Source organism: Fundulus heteroclitus, unplaced genomic scaffold, assembly GCF_011125445.2.
Source record: "Fundulus heteroclitus isolate FHET01 unplaced genomic scaffold, MU-UCD_Fhet_4.1 scaffold_199, whole genome shotgun sequence".
NCBI classification, from domain to species: Eukaryota; Metazoa; Chordata; class Actinopteri; order Cyprinodontiformes; family Fundulidae; genus Fundulus; species Fundulus heteroclitus.
The window spans coordinates 118,013-139,023 of NW_023396610.1; the positions used below are offsets into that span (position 1 = coordinate 118,013).

General features: G+C 38.9%; 1 protein-coding gene across 1 annotated transcript; it reads left to right on the top strand.

The window, feature by feature from the left end:
* Nucleotides 1-224: 224 nt before the first annotated feature.
* lpcat2 (lysophosphatidylcholine acyltransferase 2) lies at nucleotides 225-17,132 on the top strand. The gene is made up of 14 exons (XM_012868254.3): nucleotides 225-552; nucleotides 811-953; nucleotides 4,263-4,480; nucleotides 7,359-7,471; nucleotides 8,696-8,756; nucleotides 10,134-10,192; nucleotides 12,309-12,343; nucleotides 12,556-12,610; nucleotides 12,693-12,775; nucleotides 13,092-13,217; nucleotides 13,327-13,480; nucleotides 14,738-14,836; nucleotides 15,372-15,513; nucleotides 15,706-17,132. The coding sequence occupies exons 1-14, from the start codon at nucleotides 442-444 to the stop codon at nucleotides 15,882-15,884; spliced, it is 1,578 nt and encodes a 525-aa protein (XP_012723708.2). The 5' UTR covers nucleotides 225-441; the 3' UTR covers nucleotides 15,885-17,132.
* The last annotated feature ends 3,879 nt before the right edge of the window (nucleotides 17,133-21,011 follow it).

Consider the following 21,011-nt stretch of genomic DNA (forward strand, 5'->3'; position numbering starts at 1 on the left):
TACCAACTCAAAAGAAGACTTTCATTTGCAGAAGAACTAAAATGTGTGAAATGGTGCCACCTTGTGGAAATCGGTAGAAACATGTTTACATGAGTTAATCCCGCATTCATTATTTATCCTATAATTGATGTTGTCGTTACCCTCTGTGTTTGCGACATAAAACGCCTTAAAGCTAGAAAGGAAAGGCGTGGGGTGACAATCCTCTTAGGTGAACGATAATTTAAAAAAATGAAGAAAGAAAGAAAAGCAGCCGCGGCTTTAGTCGCGTTGGAGGTGGAGCTTGGAGGTAGTCGGACCACGGTAGGGCTGTCAAAGTGAATGCTACCGGTCGCCTGATGCGGGAAGAAAAGAGAACAAACCCCGCCAGTTAAGGAAGTGCGATGATAACATAACGGCGCAGAGACTGCCTGGCTCTTTCACCGAGGACTGCAGGGCTCCACCATGCCGCCCCAGCGAGTGTTCGCCGTGCCGAGACAGCAGTCTCTGCACCTGCCTGCGGTCATCAACCCGTTCGTTCAAGACACCAAATTAACCAAAAGTGCAGTCATTAAAGTGAGTATTCGGTGGTTTGTTCTAGTGGTCTTATAAAAGCAGGCCGTGGAGTTGTAGCTGTAGCTTATTTGTGAAATCACACACAGACACACACGGGCCTATAATCGCCTTTTGACAATCGGCTTGCAGGACCAACAATGACTGATTGTGTGCTTTTCAAGAGAACCAATATATAGTGTAGTTTTTTTTTTCTTCCCGTTAGTCTGCAGCTGTACTGCTTCTAATGTGTTTATGATCCACCCCTTCCTCTCTATTCAGTGTCTCCTGCTGGGAATCTTCCTGGTGCCTCTTCGGGTCATCCTCATGTCTCTGGTTCTGATGGTGACATGGCCTGTGGCTTTCATAATCACCTTCAATCAGCCTCTGATGGGAGCAGTGGAGCCAATGACAGGCTGGAGACGGTATCTATGAATGCAACATCCCACTCTGCTTCCATCGCCTCCTACTGACTTGCCCCTGCCTTGAGGGACCCCCGAAGTGACGTTCGCTCCATATTTTCTTTCTAATTTAGCTATTTAAAATAGAGAAATGAGAAACTGCAATGACTAAAAAGCACAAAAAGGATGTTGGTTACTAAAAAAAGCCTTCCTCAACTGTCATGGGTCAGCATAATAATGTTAAAATACTATAGCACATTGATTATTACAGTAGTTTTGTTAAATTTAACAAGTATGATTACAGTAATTAGACTTTTTATTCATAAACTGAAGCTTGGTTTTAGTTTTGAAAAGGGTTTACTACACAGAAAATTGTACTTTTATGTCATCATGCGCTTTGATTTCACATTATTTATTCTATTCATATAACACCAATTCCCAGCAAATGTCATTCTTGAGTCTCAGGTCAAATTCATAACCAAAAATCTATAGCAAAATCATCAGTTCAACACACTTCAATATAAGAGACAGTTTTCTTTTAATTATATCCATTCTAAGTTATAATAATATGCGGTAAAATTCAGAAAATATTTTTGGTAAAAAGTGAGCTAGAAAGCCCACCTCATTGCCTTTTTTGGAAGACTTTACAGCAGTCCCGAGCAAGGATGTGGTGACAGTGGTAAGAAATAATACTGCTTTCACGTGATGAAACCTGCAGCTGAACCTCTCTGTATGAGAATTCTACAGCAGAACAATTCACAACTTTGTCTTTGGAGAGAAACACAGTTCAACAGATAATCTAACTCTACACAGCACCACAAGTAAAACCTGCTGATATTACATTGGTTATTAATTGGCTTATGGGCTCGGGTAGCCAGGCTGGAGTCAGCTGCTTAACAGCTTATTGGTGGCGCCCCCTGAGTTTTCACACTGTTTGTTTTTCAATACTCCAAACATTTTCCAGACATCAGAATTTGGCTTATTTGTAAGCAACACCAAATCTGAGCAGACATCGTTCAGCCATCTGAGCAGCAGTGTGTAGCAGCATGCGTAGGATGAGCAGTTCTGCACAACTTTATGCTCCGTATAGCCAGACCAACACTATGGTCTAGCTGGCACTTTCTCAGTCATTAAAGATTAAACTGAATGAGCAGCGTGACGTAAATGCTTAGTGGTTTTGGAACCACAACGTTTCAAAACTTTTGGTGCTTTGACACCAGAAACTAGACCTAACATTTTTGCCCACAGCTATACTGTGTTAAATATTACTATGCCAGTTGTACAACTCACTCAAAATGGAAACCCACTACAGTCCCTGGAGTAATAGAAATGTTATGGCACATGTAAAGCAAGCATGTCTTAACACTGTTCAAATCTAGTTCATTTGTGACACATCAGCTTTGTGTGGGCTAAAATTTGTGTATGCAAATTCAGCCGCCAGCCGCCCTACAAGTAAACAGGCAAATCACCAACTATTAATAATAGTGTTCTGGTTTTGGTGTCTGCTCATCACGAGGAAAAGCCCTGCAAATATGTGTGGTATACCAGCTTAGTACAAACCTGACTTTTTAACATTTTTTATATAATCAATTGACATAAAAAGAACTGGCTCCAAGTAATTCAGTTTATCACCAGTGATGCTTTAGGAGCAGCAGAGGAAACTGGCAGCTCACAGAAACTTACCACTGAAATAAAACATTAAAACCACCGAACATCAAACAGAGAGTGGCTTTTGGAGATGTCAAAAATTAATCTAGCAGATACATTTTCTTAAAATAGGAGCTGAAGTGGCTGAAAATTTTGGTGCATGTTCTTCTGCTGAGTCACTCCTTGCGAGATCGTATCTGCCCAACTGGCATTACCTCAGCTTCCTACCGCTCTCACAAAGGAAATGGTGGGTACTATAATAAGGGTGCTAAAGGGGAACTCAGAAGGCAATTCCTGCTTTTACATAAAACGTACTCTTCTAATGTCTAAAATGTGATTGAACAGCCTGTTTACAGTATATTGTTACTCGAATATGTCTCTGTGTACGGTAGTATGATTAAAATATGAAGTGGATCTAGTATTATTTTCACCTCAATGTACCAAACAAGCTTTAATGTTTTGAAAAGTCATTTGCAAAAGTTGCAACTTCACATGGATCTTGTGGCCACCACTCCCCCAATAAGTATAAAGACGACATGTAAAAATGGTATTTACTTTACTTTACTCCAATCAGGCATTACATTACGACCGTCTATCTCATAGGGTGTTGCTCTTTCTTTTGCTGTCATGGTTCATTGACGCATGGACTGCAACAGTTTGCAGCAGATCTGTGCCATGTGTACTGTAAACAGCAAGGTGGAGTCTCCATATATCTGACTTCCTCATCCAGCACATTCCACAGATGCTTGATTAGATTGGGATCTGGTAAATTTAGGGGCCCAAGTATATGTATACAGTATAGTGCCAATTCTGTGCAGTTTATTTGTACATTTATGTGTAGATTTGCTGCAAATCACAACATGTATAATCTCAAGACAATTCAATTCTTCTTAATCATACAGACGGATTGGTTGAAAAGTTTTCAAAGAAAGCCCAGCACACTGCATCCAGTGACGAGCACCTAGCAACAGTGGACAGAAGCTTGCATGGTGGGGTTGACTTTGCCACAATCCCTCATATTAAGCATACATGTAGCAACACAGGAAACTATTTTTTCTTTATCAATCTATTACATCAACTTTGAGGTTTAAATGATCTCTTATAACCCAGTTTTTCTGCCGACTAACTTTTGGCTGCTCCCTTAGTCAGGGGCCACCACAGCGAGTCATTGCAACATTCACAAATACTTTTTACACCATTTCTGATGCAACTGGGATTGGAAACCGGATCCCCTGTGTCACAGGTGTGGACTTGCTACACCTCAGAAGCACTCCATTAAGATGAGAAGATGAGTGTTATTCACTTCACCTGTCGGTGGTTATAATGTTATGCCTGATCAGTATAAAAACTAGAAGCCCTTTAGTGTTGCAATACAGAAAAGTAATCTGCACCCTTTACATAATGCCGTAGCCCATTTCGGGGTTAAGCTAATTCTGAAAACTCGCACCACATTGTGTTAAGCTTCCTGCCCAGTGGAGCGCAGTTATTAGGGCATACATATTCATAGAATGGAAAGAATTCGACATTGTGATTCATCATTTCTGCCTCAGTGTTTCTGTCTACACTGTCACTTCCCACCTTTAGTCTTAGTTTTGTGGATGTAACATTTATTGCAATCGCAGAGGCTACATTTTGCAACTCAGCCTGTTTCCTAATGACTTTTTTTTTTTTCTTTACCATCCATAGGGTCATGTGTAAAAGACTGATGGCTGCCTTGGGGAGAGCCTACTTCTTCTCCATGGGTTTCAGAGTTGTGGTAAAGGGTAAACAAGTCGGCAACACCGAGGCCCCCATTCTCGCCGTGGCCCCCCACTCCAGTTTTTTCGATGCGATTGCATGCGTCGTGTGTGGCCTGCCTTCCACTGTCTCTCGGGTAGAGAACCTGGCTACGCCCATCTTCGGCAGTAAGACATCTCTCAGTCATGCTACTGTTTGAAGAAAGGAACGTCAAAGCACGTGTGCTTGAGGGAATGAAGTATGTATTTGTGAACTTGTGAAGCAAGCATAAGTGTGAAACTATTTTAGGTTGGAGTTTTTTTTTCTGTCTTAATCTGACAACACAATTTCTCACTATCTTTCGCAGTTTTCTAATTGCAGGAGGCATTTATGATATCTAGTGAGAATTGTACTTTTACTATCAACACCACGTGTCGCGTTCCCCTAGTCAGTTGCGGGGTATAGGGTGCCGTTACAATAATTGTCCAGGAAAGAAAAATCAGCTGGGTGGAACGTAACTCAATTGTTCTTTTATTTGATACAGCAACTTCAGAACAAAAATAACCTGGAAGAAATAGGAGAGTAGATTCGTTTCTAACTAAGAAACCAGTGCCCATATTCACAAAGATCGCCAGAGTCCTCTCAGAGAGCTCCTATTTTAGCCTAAAAAAATCCTACCTAGGAGTCTTAAGAGCTTAAGAGTGATTTAGATAGCTGCTGAGAGCGACCCTGAGAAAGGATACCACATAAATGTTTACTTTAGGAAGTGTGGTTCACCCCGTTGCTAAGTGCTGTCTTTTAGGAGCTGTGATTGGTTCATAGTACAAGAAGAAAAAAAAACAAAAAAAACGAGAAATCCGCTTCTAGAAAAAATTACCCGATTAGAATTAAGAAATCTGTGTCATGATGAGGAAACTTAGCAAAATGAAACAATTGCCACACAGCATCAACATGTTTGAACACACCTTATTTACATTTCCTCATCATTTTTATTTGCTTATTATGTTTACTAGCCTTACTGGTAAGCATACTACTTCATCTATTTGATATTAATGTGCTCTCAGCTGTCAGCATTTTATTGTGACTGCCTGCTTGTATAAAGTGGTTGCATTTGACCAAACAACCAGCAGAAAATGGTAGGGAAAAAAAAAAAACAAGAGGAGATACGTCTTTGTCCGCACAGCTCGGGGAGCAGAATGGAGGAGTGTTGAAAGGTAAATTGACGTACATTGATCGATGCGCCTTTTTCCCTGCGCATCTTGCTGCTTTTATGCATCACCCTGGAAAGTGAGAAGCTCTCTGTGCAGCAATCAAAAGCCAGAGAAGAGAAGGCGTCACACAAGCTAACTTCTAGACCATCATTAGGGCTACTGATATCATCATGCAATACAAAAAAAAATTATTTGTGTGTATTTATATATATATATTCCTTCGACTTTTTCCATTTCTTCTTAGATGTTATTATTGAGAGCATTTCTGTAAGTAATATAAACATTCTTCTGTACTATATTTTTTGTGTATTTTACAAATTTGTATTCATGATTATTCAATGTTTTTCCTATTATTTATTTACCCTTAATACAATTAGGTTACTGGAGCCGTGGCTTTAACCTGTCGGGCCGCTGAAACTAATTAATTTCCCCCTATGGGGATGATAAAGTTTGTCTTTTCTACATATTAATAATTCTATGAATGTTACAGAAGTTTATTTATTTATTCCCTCCACTGTGTAGGTGGTGGATCAGCCAATCAGCTCTCTTTGTTTCCGCCATCTTCTATGCTGTGACACATAGGGTCACTAAAAGTCCTACTCACTACTTCTAACATTTTTTGTTTAAATTTAGGAGCTCTCTTTATGACTTGGGTGCTTTGTTTTTTCTAACTGAGGTAAAATTCTGGGAAAAAGGATAAGGATCTTAGAATTCGGCAAATTTAAAGATTTTTTCGTAAAATTATGTCAATAAGGCTAGGTTCAAACCACAGGAAAATGCGACCTAAATCCATCTATTTCATTGCAGTGTGAACGGCCCGTTTCCGATCTTTTCTGATTTGTGGTGCTTCTATATGTGATACTAATTCGATACGTATCGGATATTTTTAAAAGTGTCCGCAGTCTGAACGGTTATGTCCGATTTTATTCGTCTTTTACGTGACTCTCCTGGCTCCAACTTCACATCAACGCACAGCAGTAGCAGTTAGAGCTTCATAAAGACTGTTTTTGATAGCGGTGCTGCTTATTTCTTACCTTTATCTTGCTATGATGTTTTTATTCTTTCAAGATTTTTATTTTAATACATTTTTTTTGAACACTTCTAGAAACAATTACATTCACCATCACTTCTGTAACCAATGCGCTGCTCTGTGATGTCTCCTTCTGTTATCCACGCACGCGGGTCAGTTTGCGGTCTTCAACCGTTCAGACAGAAGTCTGATGGCGGTCACATTTAATAGTAATAGTATGGCCACCTCAAAAAAAATCATATTTCAGCAAAAATTTGGAATTCAACATCCAGACCTGCAGTGTGAACATAGCCTAAGAGCTACTTTTAGTCTTAGGATTCTTTGTGAATATGGGCACAGATTTTAGGAACCCACAACAAGGAAATTAAAGCTCAATGATCAGCCATGACAAAGACTAGATTTCCTATACTTAAAACTGATTTCTAACATCAGGTAACCAGCTTTCAATTCAGTCCACTCAAAAACACAAGGCCAACTAAGACTTCACAAAGCTCAAGCCAGCTAACCAGCTCCTCTCCCAGCTTTATACTCAGCTCGTCAAGGGCGAAGTGCAATCAGCTGTGCCCCCGGGCTGCAGGGACCTAGCTGCTAGAGGAAATAGAAAACTCAGGGGTAGAAGGATCCACTCAACTACATAGAGACCTTGTTATATGTAAGACCACTGATACAATGTCCTTTGTAAAGAAACTTTTTTCAGACACAGCTGTAAACTGTCACAAAAGGCTTGCTTCCTTACAGTCCAATAAAAAAATATGCATGAAAGAGCATTCTCTTTTTTTTCTTCCTGTCTGTTTTGATGTCACTGATGTTTAACTGTCTCTGCAGGGTTTGTCCGCTGTCTCCAACCAGTGCTGGTATCTAGAAAGGACCCAGACTCCAGAAGGAACACGATCCTGGCCATTGAAAGCCGAGCCAAGTCTGAGGGCCAATGGCCTCAGGTTTGTAAATACAACAAAAGCGCAAGGTTTTGAAATACAATACTACATATAAATACATCAATGGTTAACTAGACTTATCTAGTCAAAATAAATAACCCAGATAGCAATAACTTACCTTCCCAACTAAGATAAAACAAAGAAAATGTCAATTTGACATATAGATTTAAAAGTGTTTACAAAGGAGTTGCACAGATAAAGAGGTGGCTAGTTGAATAAAGGACGAAGGACAGGTAGTTTGCGCCAGCAGCATCCTATACATCATCTCCATTTAGGTTATCAGTCTGTATTCATCTGTCTTCTGGATCCACCAATCACAAAGAGGTATCTTTAAATTTACAAAAAATAAAAAATAAAATATAAAATAGCACCTCTTTAAATTTACAAAAAAAAAAATATATATATAAAATAGCACCTTCCAGTAAGTCATAATATCACCTCTACCAAGAATTACACATCCCGTGTCCTAAACTCAAATAGAAAGTTACAAAGATGTAAACAAAGCATCAGCAAATAAATTATCATTACCTGTTTTGTAATTGATCTACATGTGAAAATCTTGCAGCAACTGAAGCCCACGTCCACACGGAGACAAGGTTAGGAGTATCCACAACGGTATTTTGTCATTTAGACTGTTTGTCTACATGGATGTGGACAAACAGTCTAAAAATAATTTTCTATAGAGACCATAAACGATTATTTTGGAACCTGGTCCCAGAGTGGATATATTTCAAAAGAGCAGTTTTAAAAGAAGGACGATGTAGCTTCGCCAACCTCTATGACCCGCATGCACTTCACTCTCACAAATAACAACAAAGATGGCGCCGTCCATTGTTGCGGGTTTTGCTATGGCTGTTAGTAGCGTCCTTTGACTCTTCCCTGTGTCTGATCCTCCTGCCACGCTGCTGTGTTTACCTCACCTGAGTTGTCTACTCGCCGCATTCCTGATGTTTTCTGGTGTCTTTTGAAGTATGTTAATCTTAAATATTGGATTTTCATTAGCAGTAAGCTTAAAACCATTACAATTAACAGATACAAAGGCTTCAAAACATCAGTGTTTCACTAAGGGAATTGAGTTACTGAAATACAATAACTTTTCAATAATATTCTACTTCATGAAATATGACTATCATGTGGTCATAGTAGAATTACATAACTTCTAAATGACCAGTATTTTCAGTACACAAAATCACACGTCTAACGTAAATACAATGTTGTGTCCTTTAGGTGCTGATATTTCCAGAGGGAACATGTACCAATCGTACATGTCTTATCACTTTTAAACAAGGTAAGTTTAACAACATATTGATTTTTTTTATTTTTAAGCATTATACTTAATTTCGTTGGAGCTGCATTTTGTAGTTGCTAGAACCATACTTTAATTATTTCAACCTCACAAGTATCATAATGCTGTCTCTCTTAATATTAGCTTCACGGATATCCCATTCATGGTGCTCTGTCAGTCTGAGCTCCCCTGACGAGACAAGCTTCCCAGGTGTACAGTTCTGTACCACGCAGTGCTCCATTCCACTGTGGTCCAAATCAATGCAGGAACATTTTCATCAGCTGACTGCTGATTTGGCTACTAAATGGTCTGGCAATGAAACAAACCATTGCAACCCCTCCCTTATTTCTCCTTTCAGTTGTAAAGCTGTTGGAGGATGATGTGGCTAACAATAAGACATGTTATGGTGGAGCCAGACTGAAGCTGACAATTAGAGAAGAAAAAAAAAAGATGAAACCCATAACACCAACTCTACTGCTGTAACTGATCACAAGAAAATATAATGCAAATATTACCAGAAAGTCAGAAATTGCACAGGGCTGCTACTGAATACATTTGCATAGACCAGATCCTGGTTTATACTGTGAAAAATATATATTTTGTATGCCACTACATCCAGGTTTGTTGTGAAACCCATTTTTATAGTATAGTATTAATTTTTATCAACAGGGAATTGACAGGAAAATGGAAGCACACAGTGGTACACTAAATATATTAGCCAATATGATCAAATTAAATAATTCCATGACTAAATCAAAGGTACATACTTCCATAAAGGACATTAACACTCATACTAAATGTTATCTTATCTACTGCTTTTCTGAATAGGGAAGTTTAAATATTAAAACATATATTTCTCTAAGCAATGGCCGAATTGCCCTTTACTTATTAGGTTTGCCTTAGTTAGTAAAGTTAAAGTTATGTTTGTCATGTTGTAGTTAAGTATATTTGTTGCTCTTAACCAGAAATAACTTTGTGCCTTCAAAAGATGTTGCCGTGTATTTTCCCTAGCATTGTTATGGAGTTAGAAATTTTAGTACCTTGACAATCTATCTCTAATTGTTGTTTTATTTTTTTTTTGTCTTTTAGTCATTGGCTGTTTTAGAAATTAGATATCCCATTATAATTTACCTTTGGAATTACTAAGACATTCACTGCCATTAAGTTAACACACAAGAAAAGAAAACTGCAAAGCGGACGCTTCACTTCCTGTTCAACGGTTTCTTCTTCTGCTTCTGTGTTTTAGCACATGTGTCTTTTTATGCTTCTAACCCACAGTGCAAAAACGATATTCAACAGAAAACCTCTTTGTTTATTTCAAAAACTAAAGCTACTTATATTTCTTATTCTTCCATAATGACTATGTCATCTCATTTGTAGGTGCCTTTATCCCAGGGGTTCCTGTGCAGCCTGTCATTATAAGATATCCCAACAAACTGGTGAGTATGTATGATGGCTTTACAGTAACACATGTTTACTTTAAGAATTGTGGGAAAATTTGGTAGTGATACAGTTGTCTTTTGCATGCTTTGGTGAACACTGGACTAATTCAAATTAGGTCAATATACTCTACTGTAGACACAGTCAGTGCTGGGCTCCTTTTGCAGCATTTCCTCCTGCAGTGCAGCATAGCTTAGAGGCACTAGGTTAGGTGTTAAGGAAGTTCAGCTTGCTTCAGTAGAGGCCCTAAGAGAGTCTGAATCATGCGAATCGTCTTGTCTCCATGAAAACTGCCTATTTTATTCACTCAGGTTATCTTTGTCTGATATTAACATTCTTAAAAAAGATCTGAAACATGTAAATTAAACTAAAAGATAAAACAGAAGAAATCGGTATGGGATGGATACTGATAGAAGAAAAGGTGAGAGCTACCATGAGTCTTGGTCTAAAGGAGGAAACACACCAGACGCATTATCGCGCATGCTATGCTTAGGTTAGCTTTTCATTTTAATCAGTCAATAAATGTACATTAGAAGTATAATATGTGCGTACCACGCGCCTATTCACACAATACAATGCCTACATTAGATTGAAGTTCTAATTTCAGATGCGTATACGCTCCTGTTTGGCAGGTAGTAAACAGGAAACAACATCCTGTGTCAAAGTTCACTTCCGAAAATATCCAAAAAGTCGAGTCTCAGTTCGGACTGAAGTGGTAGAAGTCACCTTGTTGACGCTGCTGATAGATGGGATGCGCTGATTTTTGCTGAGCTCCCTGCCTTTCCTCTCGCACCAGTTCATCAACTAGAGGAAGGAATGCCAAGGAGCGCCTTCTACTTGGAGCTCTTTCCATGTGCCGATAGTTATTTCCAAAGGAGAAGCATGCAACTGTGGAGCACACTTTGCAGCATCTGGTGGAAATTCACGCTTTTAAAAACACGCCCGTAAGCTGTGCCGCTTGCGTTACACTTAGGTTACGTGTCCGGTGTAGTTCCTGCTTAACAGTCATGCATTCTGATTCTGTCTCAGTACTGGCAGGTTACTTCTTATCTAAGGAACTGGGCTTATTTACAACTCTTCCAAAAATATTTACTCTGATTAATGGGAACAAAACAGGTCACCAGAGCAACTTTTCCTAACCCGACTCTTGGCAGATGGATGTAGTTCCGCAGAGCTCCACACTGCTCCACACATCCATCTGAGATCGCTCCATTGAAGATGCATTTAAGAAGGCGGGGCCTTATCAAAAATTCTTGCATATGATTGGATAGACCACTTGTCCGTCACCTTTACTGACGTGCAACAAGCTCTTGCCAAGCCCAGTTGGGAGAAGGGCAACAACAAAAAAGCCTTCAACGGCTTTTAAATAATTAATATTCGGTAGATTGGACAACACTGATGAAATAGTAGTATCAATGTTACCGGGTAACCAGATTTCTCTTATGAAATCCGGGGACGTCTCTGTCGGGGGGGTTAGTTTGTTTTGCCTGATCTGCAACTCTGACGGGGCGGGGAAGGCACATTCGGCTCTGCTCTTCTACTACGTCAGCGACAGAGGCAGGACCGGGTAAATACCTCTTGCTGCGTTAAACTTTTTCACTCCATCATGATACACTGAAATCGGGGACATTTCCGGGGACAGCTTTTGCCAGGGACGGATAATCTAAAACGAGGATTCGGGGACGTCTGGTCACACTTGCTTCCTCGCTGCGAGCCGGCATTGTTGTCTGAATCCAAACAGTCGCTTCTGTGATACGTCACATCTACGAAACTCCCGCCCGTCTATCCTGATTGGCTCGTCCATTTTATGTGGTATTGAAATCCTTCCCAATGGCAGCGATTATAGGTGGATGTGTGGAGCCGTGTGACGCTCTGCGGATCAAAATCCATCTGGCGAGAGTCAGGTTAAACCTTTCCAGCAATCCTTGCACAATTTGATGATGTTGTGCATACGTACCACCATGTCATAGTGCCGTATCACAACAGAAAAGTAATAAGAAACTCTCTCAGAATTCATGACATTAAACCTTTTGAACCTATGATACTTAACTGGTGATTTGCTCATTCCTATTGAGATTAGTAAATATATATTTTTTTGTTATGTTTGCTCTTTAGGATACAGTGACCTGGACTTGGCAAGGTTTCAACTCGTGAGTATGATTTACCATGTTGTTCAACTGATGCCTTTTATACCGTAGATTTAATACTATGTTGAGTTGAGCTTTTGTTTTTCTTGAAACGCTATGCTTGCATGAACGCTCATGTTTTAGAAGTCTGAGAACATTTTAAAAACTAAACATTAACAGCATTTTTCTGTTATATTGTCAAACTTTTTCCACTGTCCTCTGTGTATATCGAATAGGAAGACGCTGCTGCTGCTAACATTGTCCCAGCTCTACACCACAGTGGAGGTCGAGGTAAGAATGTGTGGTTTAGAGGTTTGCGTTCTGCTTGACCTTCCCCTGCAACCCTTTCCCCCCTGTTGGTTCTGTTCTCCAGTTCCTGCCACCGCACATTCCCACAGAGGATGAGAAGAAAAGCCCCGCTCTGTTTGCCAGCAGAGTGAGAGACACGATGGCCAAGTGAGTGCTCATTGTCCATTATGTCTGTTAAGTCTCATGGAAGTCACTTTTCAGTTGTTGAAAGCTGCTATACAAAACGCTTTCCTTGCTTTGCCCACTCGCCCACTTTCCGTTTGTTTTAACTTGAGTACATCGAGGAACAAGGCTCAATAGAAAACCGAGAGTATATATTTGTACAGGAAGTGAAAGACTGTGAAGCTAGTTGAGAGAAACGCATTAGAGAGTGCTGAATTTGATCACTGCGCCGATGATATCTGCATATGTAAATTGTCTTCTAAAAGCATGTGGGCTGATTGCAAAAGCTTTTTACCTTCAGGGCTTTGGGCATTCCAGTGACAGACCACACGTATGAAGATTGCCGCCTGATGATCTCAGCTGGAGAGCTAACGCTTCCCATGGAGGCTGGCCTGGTGGAGTTCACTAAGATTAGTCGCAAACTCAAGTAACAATATCAACTGCACCCCTTCAGACATTGTGTTGTTGTTTTTATTCCAATTTGTTATGTCTGAAAATGATAAAAAATACCAATCTCTGTTGCTTTCTTCGTGTAGTTTGAAGTGGGACAGTGTGAAGAAAGAACTTGAGAGTTTCGCAACAAAGGCATCTGCCTCCAAGGGAGGACGAATAACCATTGAAGAGTTCGCCAAGATCCTGAAGCTACCTGTCAACCCTATTCTTGTGGAGCTGTTTTCATTGTTTGACAGGGTGAGTACTTGTGCTTAGTTTGTTTCCAAAGTTTTTATGCTCCAGTGTAGCGCTGACCACTTATTAGTACAATTGCAAAAAACTGTCGACTATGGAGATGCGCCCGGATTTAAAGCTTGGTGCTTTCACAGCTTGTATCTATGTTTGAGGCTCTTATTTTGAAGTAATACAGGAAGTAGTTCTCCATTGTCCTGCTGCTTTGACAAACTGATCACCGGGCTGGTGACACTCGATGACATCGCATTAAGGCAGCCTCCACTTCAAATTGTTTCTCTGGCAGCATTTTGAGTAGAAAAATAGAAATGATCAGCAAGCAGTGTTATAATACAGCAAACGTCTAATTATGAGCTGCTAATTTTGTTGATGTTGGCTGCTTTTAAAGTCCTTATTTATGCTAAACTACAGGACTATTTCACTGTTTCTAGTGAGGCTGGACTGGAATTTATTTATCTGCACCTCAAAATCTAAAATACTTTGATTGGTAAAAAAATGGTGTGGATACTTCTACATTAAGCATATTCTTTAAAACACAGTTTCAGTTATAGAAAACAAACTCTATTTGTGAAAATAGTTACAAAATGTTGCAACGGTGACAAATAAAACATTCTGATTCTCTGATGATTCTGGTTCTAAAAACATAAAATGAAATCATCATCTTGAGTCCTTTTTTTTGCCCTTAGTTCCACTTTAGAATAAGACAAACAAAAAACGCAATGTACGGAGGAGTTCATCATAGATGAACTGATTCTACACTTTTTTACCGATCCTTTAAAACACTGTTTGCATGTCGTCACACGTTTCTGTTAATCTGTAAAAAAAAAAAGAAAAAAACATCACATCATGTAAGAAACCCTCCAGTTTACACTATTTGGCCAATTGACTAATTACCTATATATATTTGTAGTGTGAGATCATGGTACTGCGATAAACAAATTATTTATTCATTTATTTGTCATTTATAAGTCTTTTTACGCATCTTTCTCAGAGAAGCCAGGAGACGAGCAGTTTCTTTGTTGGAAAATGGAATTAAATCCAAAAAAAAGCTTCAAGTATCATGTTTAATGTGTTCACTGTACAATGTTTTTTTATGTGGAATAACATTCATTGGTCATGAGTCGTTCTTGTCAGAACTGCTGATACTGAGTGCTGGACAAATAAAATCCACTCTACAATAATAGTTAATGAATTCCAGATGAAGGATAGATAACATAGGGATTCCTAGCATAGTAAACATTGCTTGTCTCTCACACTCTGCAGAACGGGGATGGCACCATTGACTTTAGAGAGTATGTTATCGGTGTGAACATCTTGTGCCGACCAGCGAACACCGAAGATGTTCTACAAATGGCTTTCCAGGTAGGATGGGGAAGAAATATTCCTGCTGACGCTAAGCTGTCTTTCACAAATGTATTTGAATAGGGTGAGTCCTTCAAAACTACTGATTTTGCATTCTGTATTCATCTGACTTATTCTGTTAGGTCACGTGTTTCCTGCTGCCATTATTTTTTTCATTAGATTATAGAAGTAAATGATGATGAAAATAAGCTGGCAGTACAAAGATTCTGCTCCCAGCTCTGCCTCTAGTTTCTGTGCACTGCGGTCAGAAATAGCATGAAAACAGAGACAGACAGGCATGGACAGCATCACGTTAATAAAGAGTGTCTCCTGGAGTCATTTTGCCGGACTTGAGATCAGATATAGTTTTGAACAAACAAATGTTTCTGTTCATTTACTGTAACTGAAAGGTTTCTCCCCTCGCAATTAATTCAAGAGAATTTAAACCCCTGCGTTTTATCCTCTAACACCATCCCAGGTTTTTAATCATTGTCCCTCGTGCCTGCCAACATTTAAATAAAGATAACTGTAGATCTGTTTGTTTTCTCTGCTGCAGCTGTTTGACACGGATGAAGATGGGAAAATCACTCTGGATGAGTTTAACGCTCTGCTGCGTTCTGCCCTGGGTGTGTCCCACCTCAGCATGGACAAGCTCTTCCACGAGATTGATGCAGATTCTTCTGGCTTCATCACTTACTGTAAGTGGATTCTGCCAGTTCTGTCAAGTCAAGCCACATTTCAGCGTTTGGATAGTCCAGATGTGTTTTCACAAGTGGTTTGAAGCGGCCCTCGGAATGTGTTCTGTTAATAATTAGATCACTGCTTTTACTGCTTGTAGTTCCACTGGATATTATTGGATATTTTTGTTCTTTTTACTTGTGTTCCTACAGGCGAGTTTAAGACGTTTGCCTCAAGCCATCCTGAGTACGCCAAACTGTTCACGACCTACCTAGAGCTCCAGAGATACCAAGCAATCCAAGAGGCAATGCCGGGCGATCTGGAATTAGCCGGGCAGAGTGGTTCGGGGGAAACGTCTGAGGAAACCCCCTCTGACAAAAAAGACGACTGAAATTACTGATAACTGTGTTCGATTGCACTAGAAATGTTTGGCCTTTTAATTTGAAAATTCAAGCATTTGGTTTTAGTGTCCTTTTTTTTTTTAAATAGTGCCTTAAAGATTTTAAATGAATCATCACACAAAGAGTACTTGTGATAGGAAGAAATTATGTAAAATAAAATGTATGTATATTAAAAAAATAATCTAAACCCAGCATCAATTAGTCAGTCTTAGAGTTGAATCTTATTTTAAGATTTTTTGTTTTAGCCTCACTCTTTGTTGCACTGAGATGGCCACAGCCCCGGGTACCTCATCCTTTGTCTTTGTGGTTTGTATTTACATAAGAGAAAAAAAAAATGCCAAACCAACACATATTTAATCATAAGCAAAGAGTCCCTGTGCTTCTATGTTTCTGTATAATTAGTGTTCAGTAAGCTGCAGTAAGAGCTTTCCAGTCTGGTGAGCCAGACTTATATTCTGTACTAAAGCTATGTTTACAATGAGCATAGATGCTGCGCCTTACACTTTTTTTTTTTGCAGCGCTTTGGGACAAAATCCTTGTAAGACGGCCGTGTAATTAGCCAGAAGTTTGCTTTGCATGTGTACCTATTTGCATTTCTACTGAAGACAGTTGTTGCTGAGGCAGCAGTGTGCCTGTGCTGCTTTAAGTTGACTAAAGCAAATCAAGCATTGAAAATAGGGCAATTTGTGAGCAAAAAGCTAACACTGCTTCTTCACAGCAGCATATTCCAGCGGGGTATGCACAGAGTCTAACAAGCTGCATTGTTATTTATTTAGCGGACCGTATTGCAATTATATGAGCTGTATTTTTTTGTGAAGATTGCAAAGTTTGCTTTTTAAAAGAAACTAAGAACAGGATACTTGTTTTCTTTTTTGTTTGTTTATGGCTGTTTTTTCAGAATTTTTTTTATCTATTTTTTTAGTGGCTGGAAAATTTGTAATTACTGTTTCAGCAGGTTGTAGCTGCAACAATGTTTCTCAAAAACAACCACAAGGTGCCAGCAGTTAGCTGCTCTCTCTGTCTAATGTGTGTCCGTGGAGCTCTGCGTTTTTTATAAAACGTGTCATTTGTGCTTTAGATAACAAAATTAGATTTAATGTGACATGCATTTGTAAAATGAGAATTAGTGTCTCCACTTTTTTTTTCCTGATACCCAGCAGCGAGAGATGTTCCCTATAAAGCTAAACCCTCGGCAACTGACCATAAAATAAAGGTTTTGGCAAATGCTTTTAATCATATATAATGACAGCAACCCCAATCATTTATTTTCTCTCCTCAATATTTTACTGGTGTGAGAATATAAAGAAGAAACTTCCGTCCACTGTCTATATCCACTTATTGTTTAGGGTCATGAGTGGCTGGTAACCATCTCCAGGTTTCACTCCACCACACTTTCACTTACTTGCAGTTTAGAGAGGCCCAGTATTCTAACATGCATGTCTTTTAGCTGTGGGAGGAAGAATTACCTTTTAAGAACCCACGGACCCAGAGAGATTATCCAATCATTAGCCCCAGCTAAGATCTGACCCTAGAACCTGTGTATTTTGTCCTGCTTGCAACTTTGGAAGGGCGATTCTCCAAGGCTTTTTAGGGGTCTTTTCCACCTCTCAGGCTCCCTCAATTTTAAATCATACAGTCTTTACTTCCAATTCTGTGCACATTTATATTCAAACCCATATGGACATGTTTCAGTTAATCACGTTTTTTTTTTTCTAGGGAACTCATGGAATGAAATGTAACACAAAGGGCTTTACGGAAGAACAAGAAACACATGCAAGCAATCATCAACAAAGTAAATCATGTAATTTTATAACAATTGCACAACTTAAATTAAAAAAGTCAGAAAATGCAGAAGTACGGAAACACCATCACAAAGGAGGAAGCCATAGATGGGTTTAAACATCAATGTTCTGGCAATGTAAAACTATAAAACATTTAAAAACCGCACACCAAAGAAAACCTTAGACACAAAAATAGAAGTACAACATTTTAATTATTATTTTATTTATGTTGATGTATAAAGTAATGTTAAAAATGAAATAAAATGCATTAAAATCAAACTAAAAATGAAAAAAAAAAAAACAGATTCATTTAACTTGACAAACATGAATTTTATACATATAAAATAAAGAGATAAAGTGTACGAAATAGGCTAGAAATGAATTCGCTTGTAGGTGGAAGACGGCAAAATCACAATGAGCATACAGAATCTCAGCTGTAGGTGCAGTAGAGATATTAAGTTATTTGTGTCTTATTTTTTGTTATTGTTGCTAATGTGAAATCAAAACCTTTTAAAAAATTATAATTGTCACAAAGACCAGGCCATTGCAGCCATATCATATATATATATATATATATATATATATATATATATATATATATATATATATATATATATATATATATATATATATATATATATATATAATTATTATTTATTTAAAAAAAATATATTGGGATTGGGCCAACGTGAACCAGCTCTTATTTCTGCACATGCTTGTGAGCATCATGTTAATATGCATGCCAATATTAATAGAAACACAAAAATGTATGTAGGGCAGAATGGAGGCTGAAATGAAGTGTGGAGAGACAATCTTCTGATTAAGGGCTCCCTGTTAGACTAACTGTGATTACCAGCTGTGATTTCCTCGTTCAATTTGTTTTAACCTTTTCAGACGTACAGAGGCTCATTTCATTTTGATCAAAATTGATGAGATGCCATGGAATCAATTAAACTTCCTTTTGTCGCCACGCTTACAACAGTTCGGATTCTTCCCCACCCACAGTGCCCGCTCTCCTCTCTCTCCCCGACACCACTCCATCCTGCCGCTTTTTCTTTGGTTGTATATTGCTGTATCCATTTCAGCCCTGCCTGGAGGGTGATCCTGTCGCAGTAGATTGTGGGAGATATGTGTTGGTAATTTGATTTGGTCTCCTCAGGACCTGAGTGAATGAGCAGCTTGTGTTTGTGAACACAGATACACAACCATATGGGGACAGAAGCCCCATACGGTTGGGGGAATCACTGTGTCAGGCTGGAAGAAAAGGTCAGGACCAACAGGCCTCATCGCTAAACTGATGTGGCACAACTCGGTGCATCAATTTCACCAAAAGCTCTTTGCCTTTTTCCAGGCAAAATAAGGTCAAGAACTGGCAGTTTTCTATGACATATAAAACTGATAAGTCTGTACAAAGCAAATACCTAGAATGGGAGCATGTAAAAGCTGCATCCATGAAAAATATTTTGTGCATTTGAATTTTTTACATTTGTTTTGTGCAGCACCCCTGGGTCAGAACTTTTCAGAACAAGCCTTTGCTGCATTTACAGCTACTAGTTTTGCATCTAGAAATAGATTTTCTCCCGATTCTTCAATGCAAATTGCTAAAACTGAGGAAGATTGGATGGAGAGTGTCTGTGAACAAACATTTCCAGGTCTTCCAACACATTCTGTATTAGATTTGGTTCTGGAATTTGACTGGGCCATTTCAACAAATACGCTTGTTTTAATTTAAACCATTTCATCGTTGCTGTACATTTAGGGATTTTGACTTGCTCGTAGGTAAACCTCAGCCTCAAGTCTTTTGCTGCCTCCAACAGATTTTCTTCTAAATATACCACTATATTTGTCATGTAGATGACACGTGTATAACAATTTGCATTGTTTGTTTTTCTTCCACAGATAACATTTTCCATGTTGGCCAAAAAGTTTTATTTTGGTCTCATCTGACCAGAACTGTTTCTCTAAACTGGTTGCTATGTTCCCTTCATGACTTGTGGCAAACTTTAGACTGAACCTGTGGCATTCTTTTAACGTTGGCTTTCTTCTTACCACTCTTTTATAAAGGTCAGGCCTTTGGAGTGCACAACTAGTAGTTTTTGTGTCAACAGGTTCTCCCATGTGAAGTGTCGTTTACTGCAACTCCTCCAGTTTCCTTGGGCCTCATGACTGTTTCTCTCGTTAATGCTCAACTTGTCTGGCCTGTTAGATTACAGGCCAGACAGTCGTGCCACACTTTCCAGTTTTGGATGGTGGGTTCAGCAGTAATTTGTGAGACGTTCAAAGTTTGAGACATTCAAAGTTGTTTTAGAAACTATCCTCGCTTTACACCTTTCCACAACTTTATCCCTGACATATCTGGTATGTTCCTTGGTCTTGGTGATGATTTATGTTCACTAATGTTACATAGCAAACCTCTGAGACCTTCACAGAACAGTTGAGATTAAACTATGAACAGGTAAACTATTTTATTTTTTATGATGACTTCTGGTTGCACTTGATTTTATTTAGAGGCATCAGAGTAAAGGGGGATCAATGCAGATGCCAGCCACACTGTTAAGACTTGTTTTAAAAAGTTACAAAGCATTTTTTCCCCTCTTGTCAATTATGTGCTACTTTGTGATGCTATGATAAAACAAATTGAAGCTTTTTGTTATGACATAAACTTATAACACAGAACTTGAAAGATTAATACCTTTACAATATACTGTATTTCATGTGTATGCAGACTTACCCAGTCATACTAAACTGTCAACTTAGACTTAGAATTAGACAACAAGATTTGTCATTTTGTATGTAGAGTGCATACAGAACGACATTTCGTTGCATACAGCTTGTAAATTACAGTATAAAGTGCAGCAGTAATCAAGCATGAACTGATACATTTTAGTGGCTAAGGCATCATTATAACACTAATGTTTTAAGAATGTTGCATAAGAGAACAAAATTCAAAGTTACTTGAGCCATGTACTCCTATAGAATGGACTTTCCCGCCTATAACAACAGGATACCCGGGTGTGTATACACACTCCTTTGGCCTTGCCTTCATCCTGCTTTACGAACATGGATACAAGGATTCAAAAGGTCAGTACATTGTGCACAAACACCAGCCTACAGGTTAAAGAGGTCCAAAACTATTCCTGACTGCAGCTTCAGAGCAAACATGTTATCGTAAATACTGGAAACAACATTCTAAATAATTAAAACGGTAAAACTGTGCTCCCTCACTGTCGTAAAGTGCCAGTTTCAAAGTTTTGATATTAACCTAAAATATTCCTCTCTGTGGTATCATTCTTTCCAGAAATAATAGCATAACACATGCTTTTGTACCCTGATGTT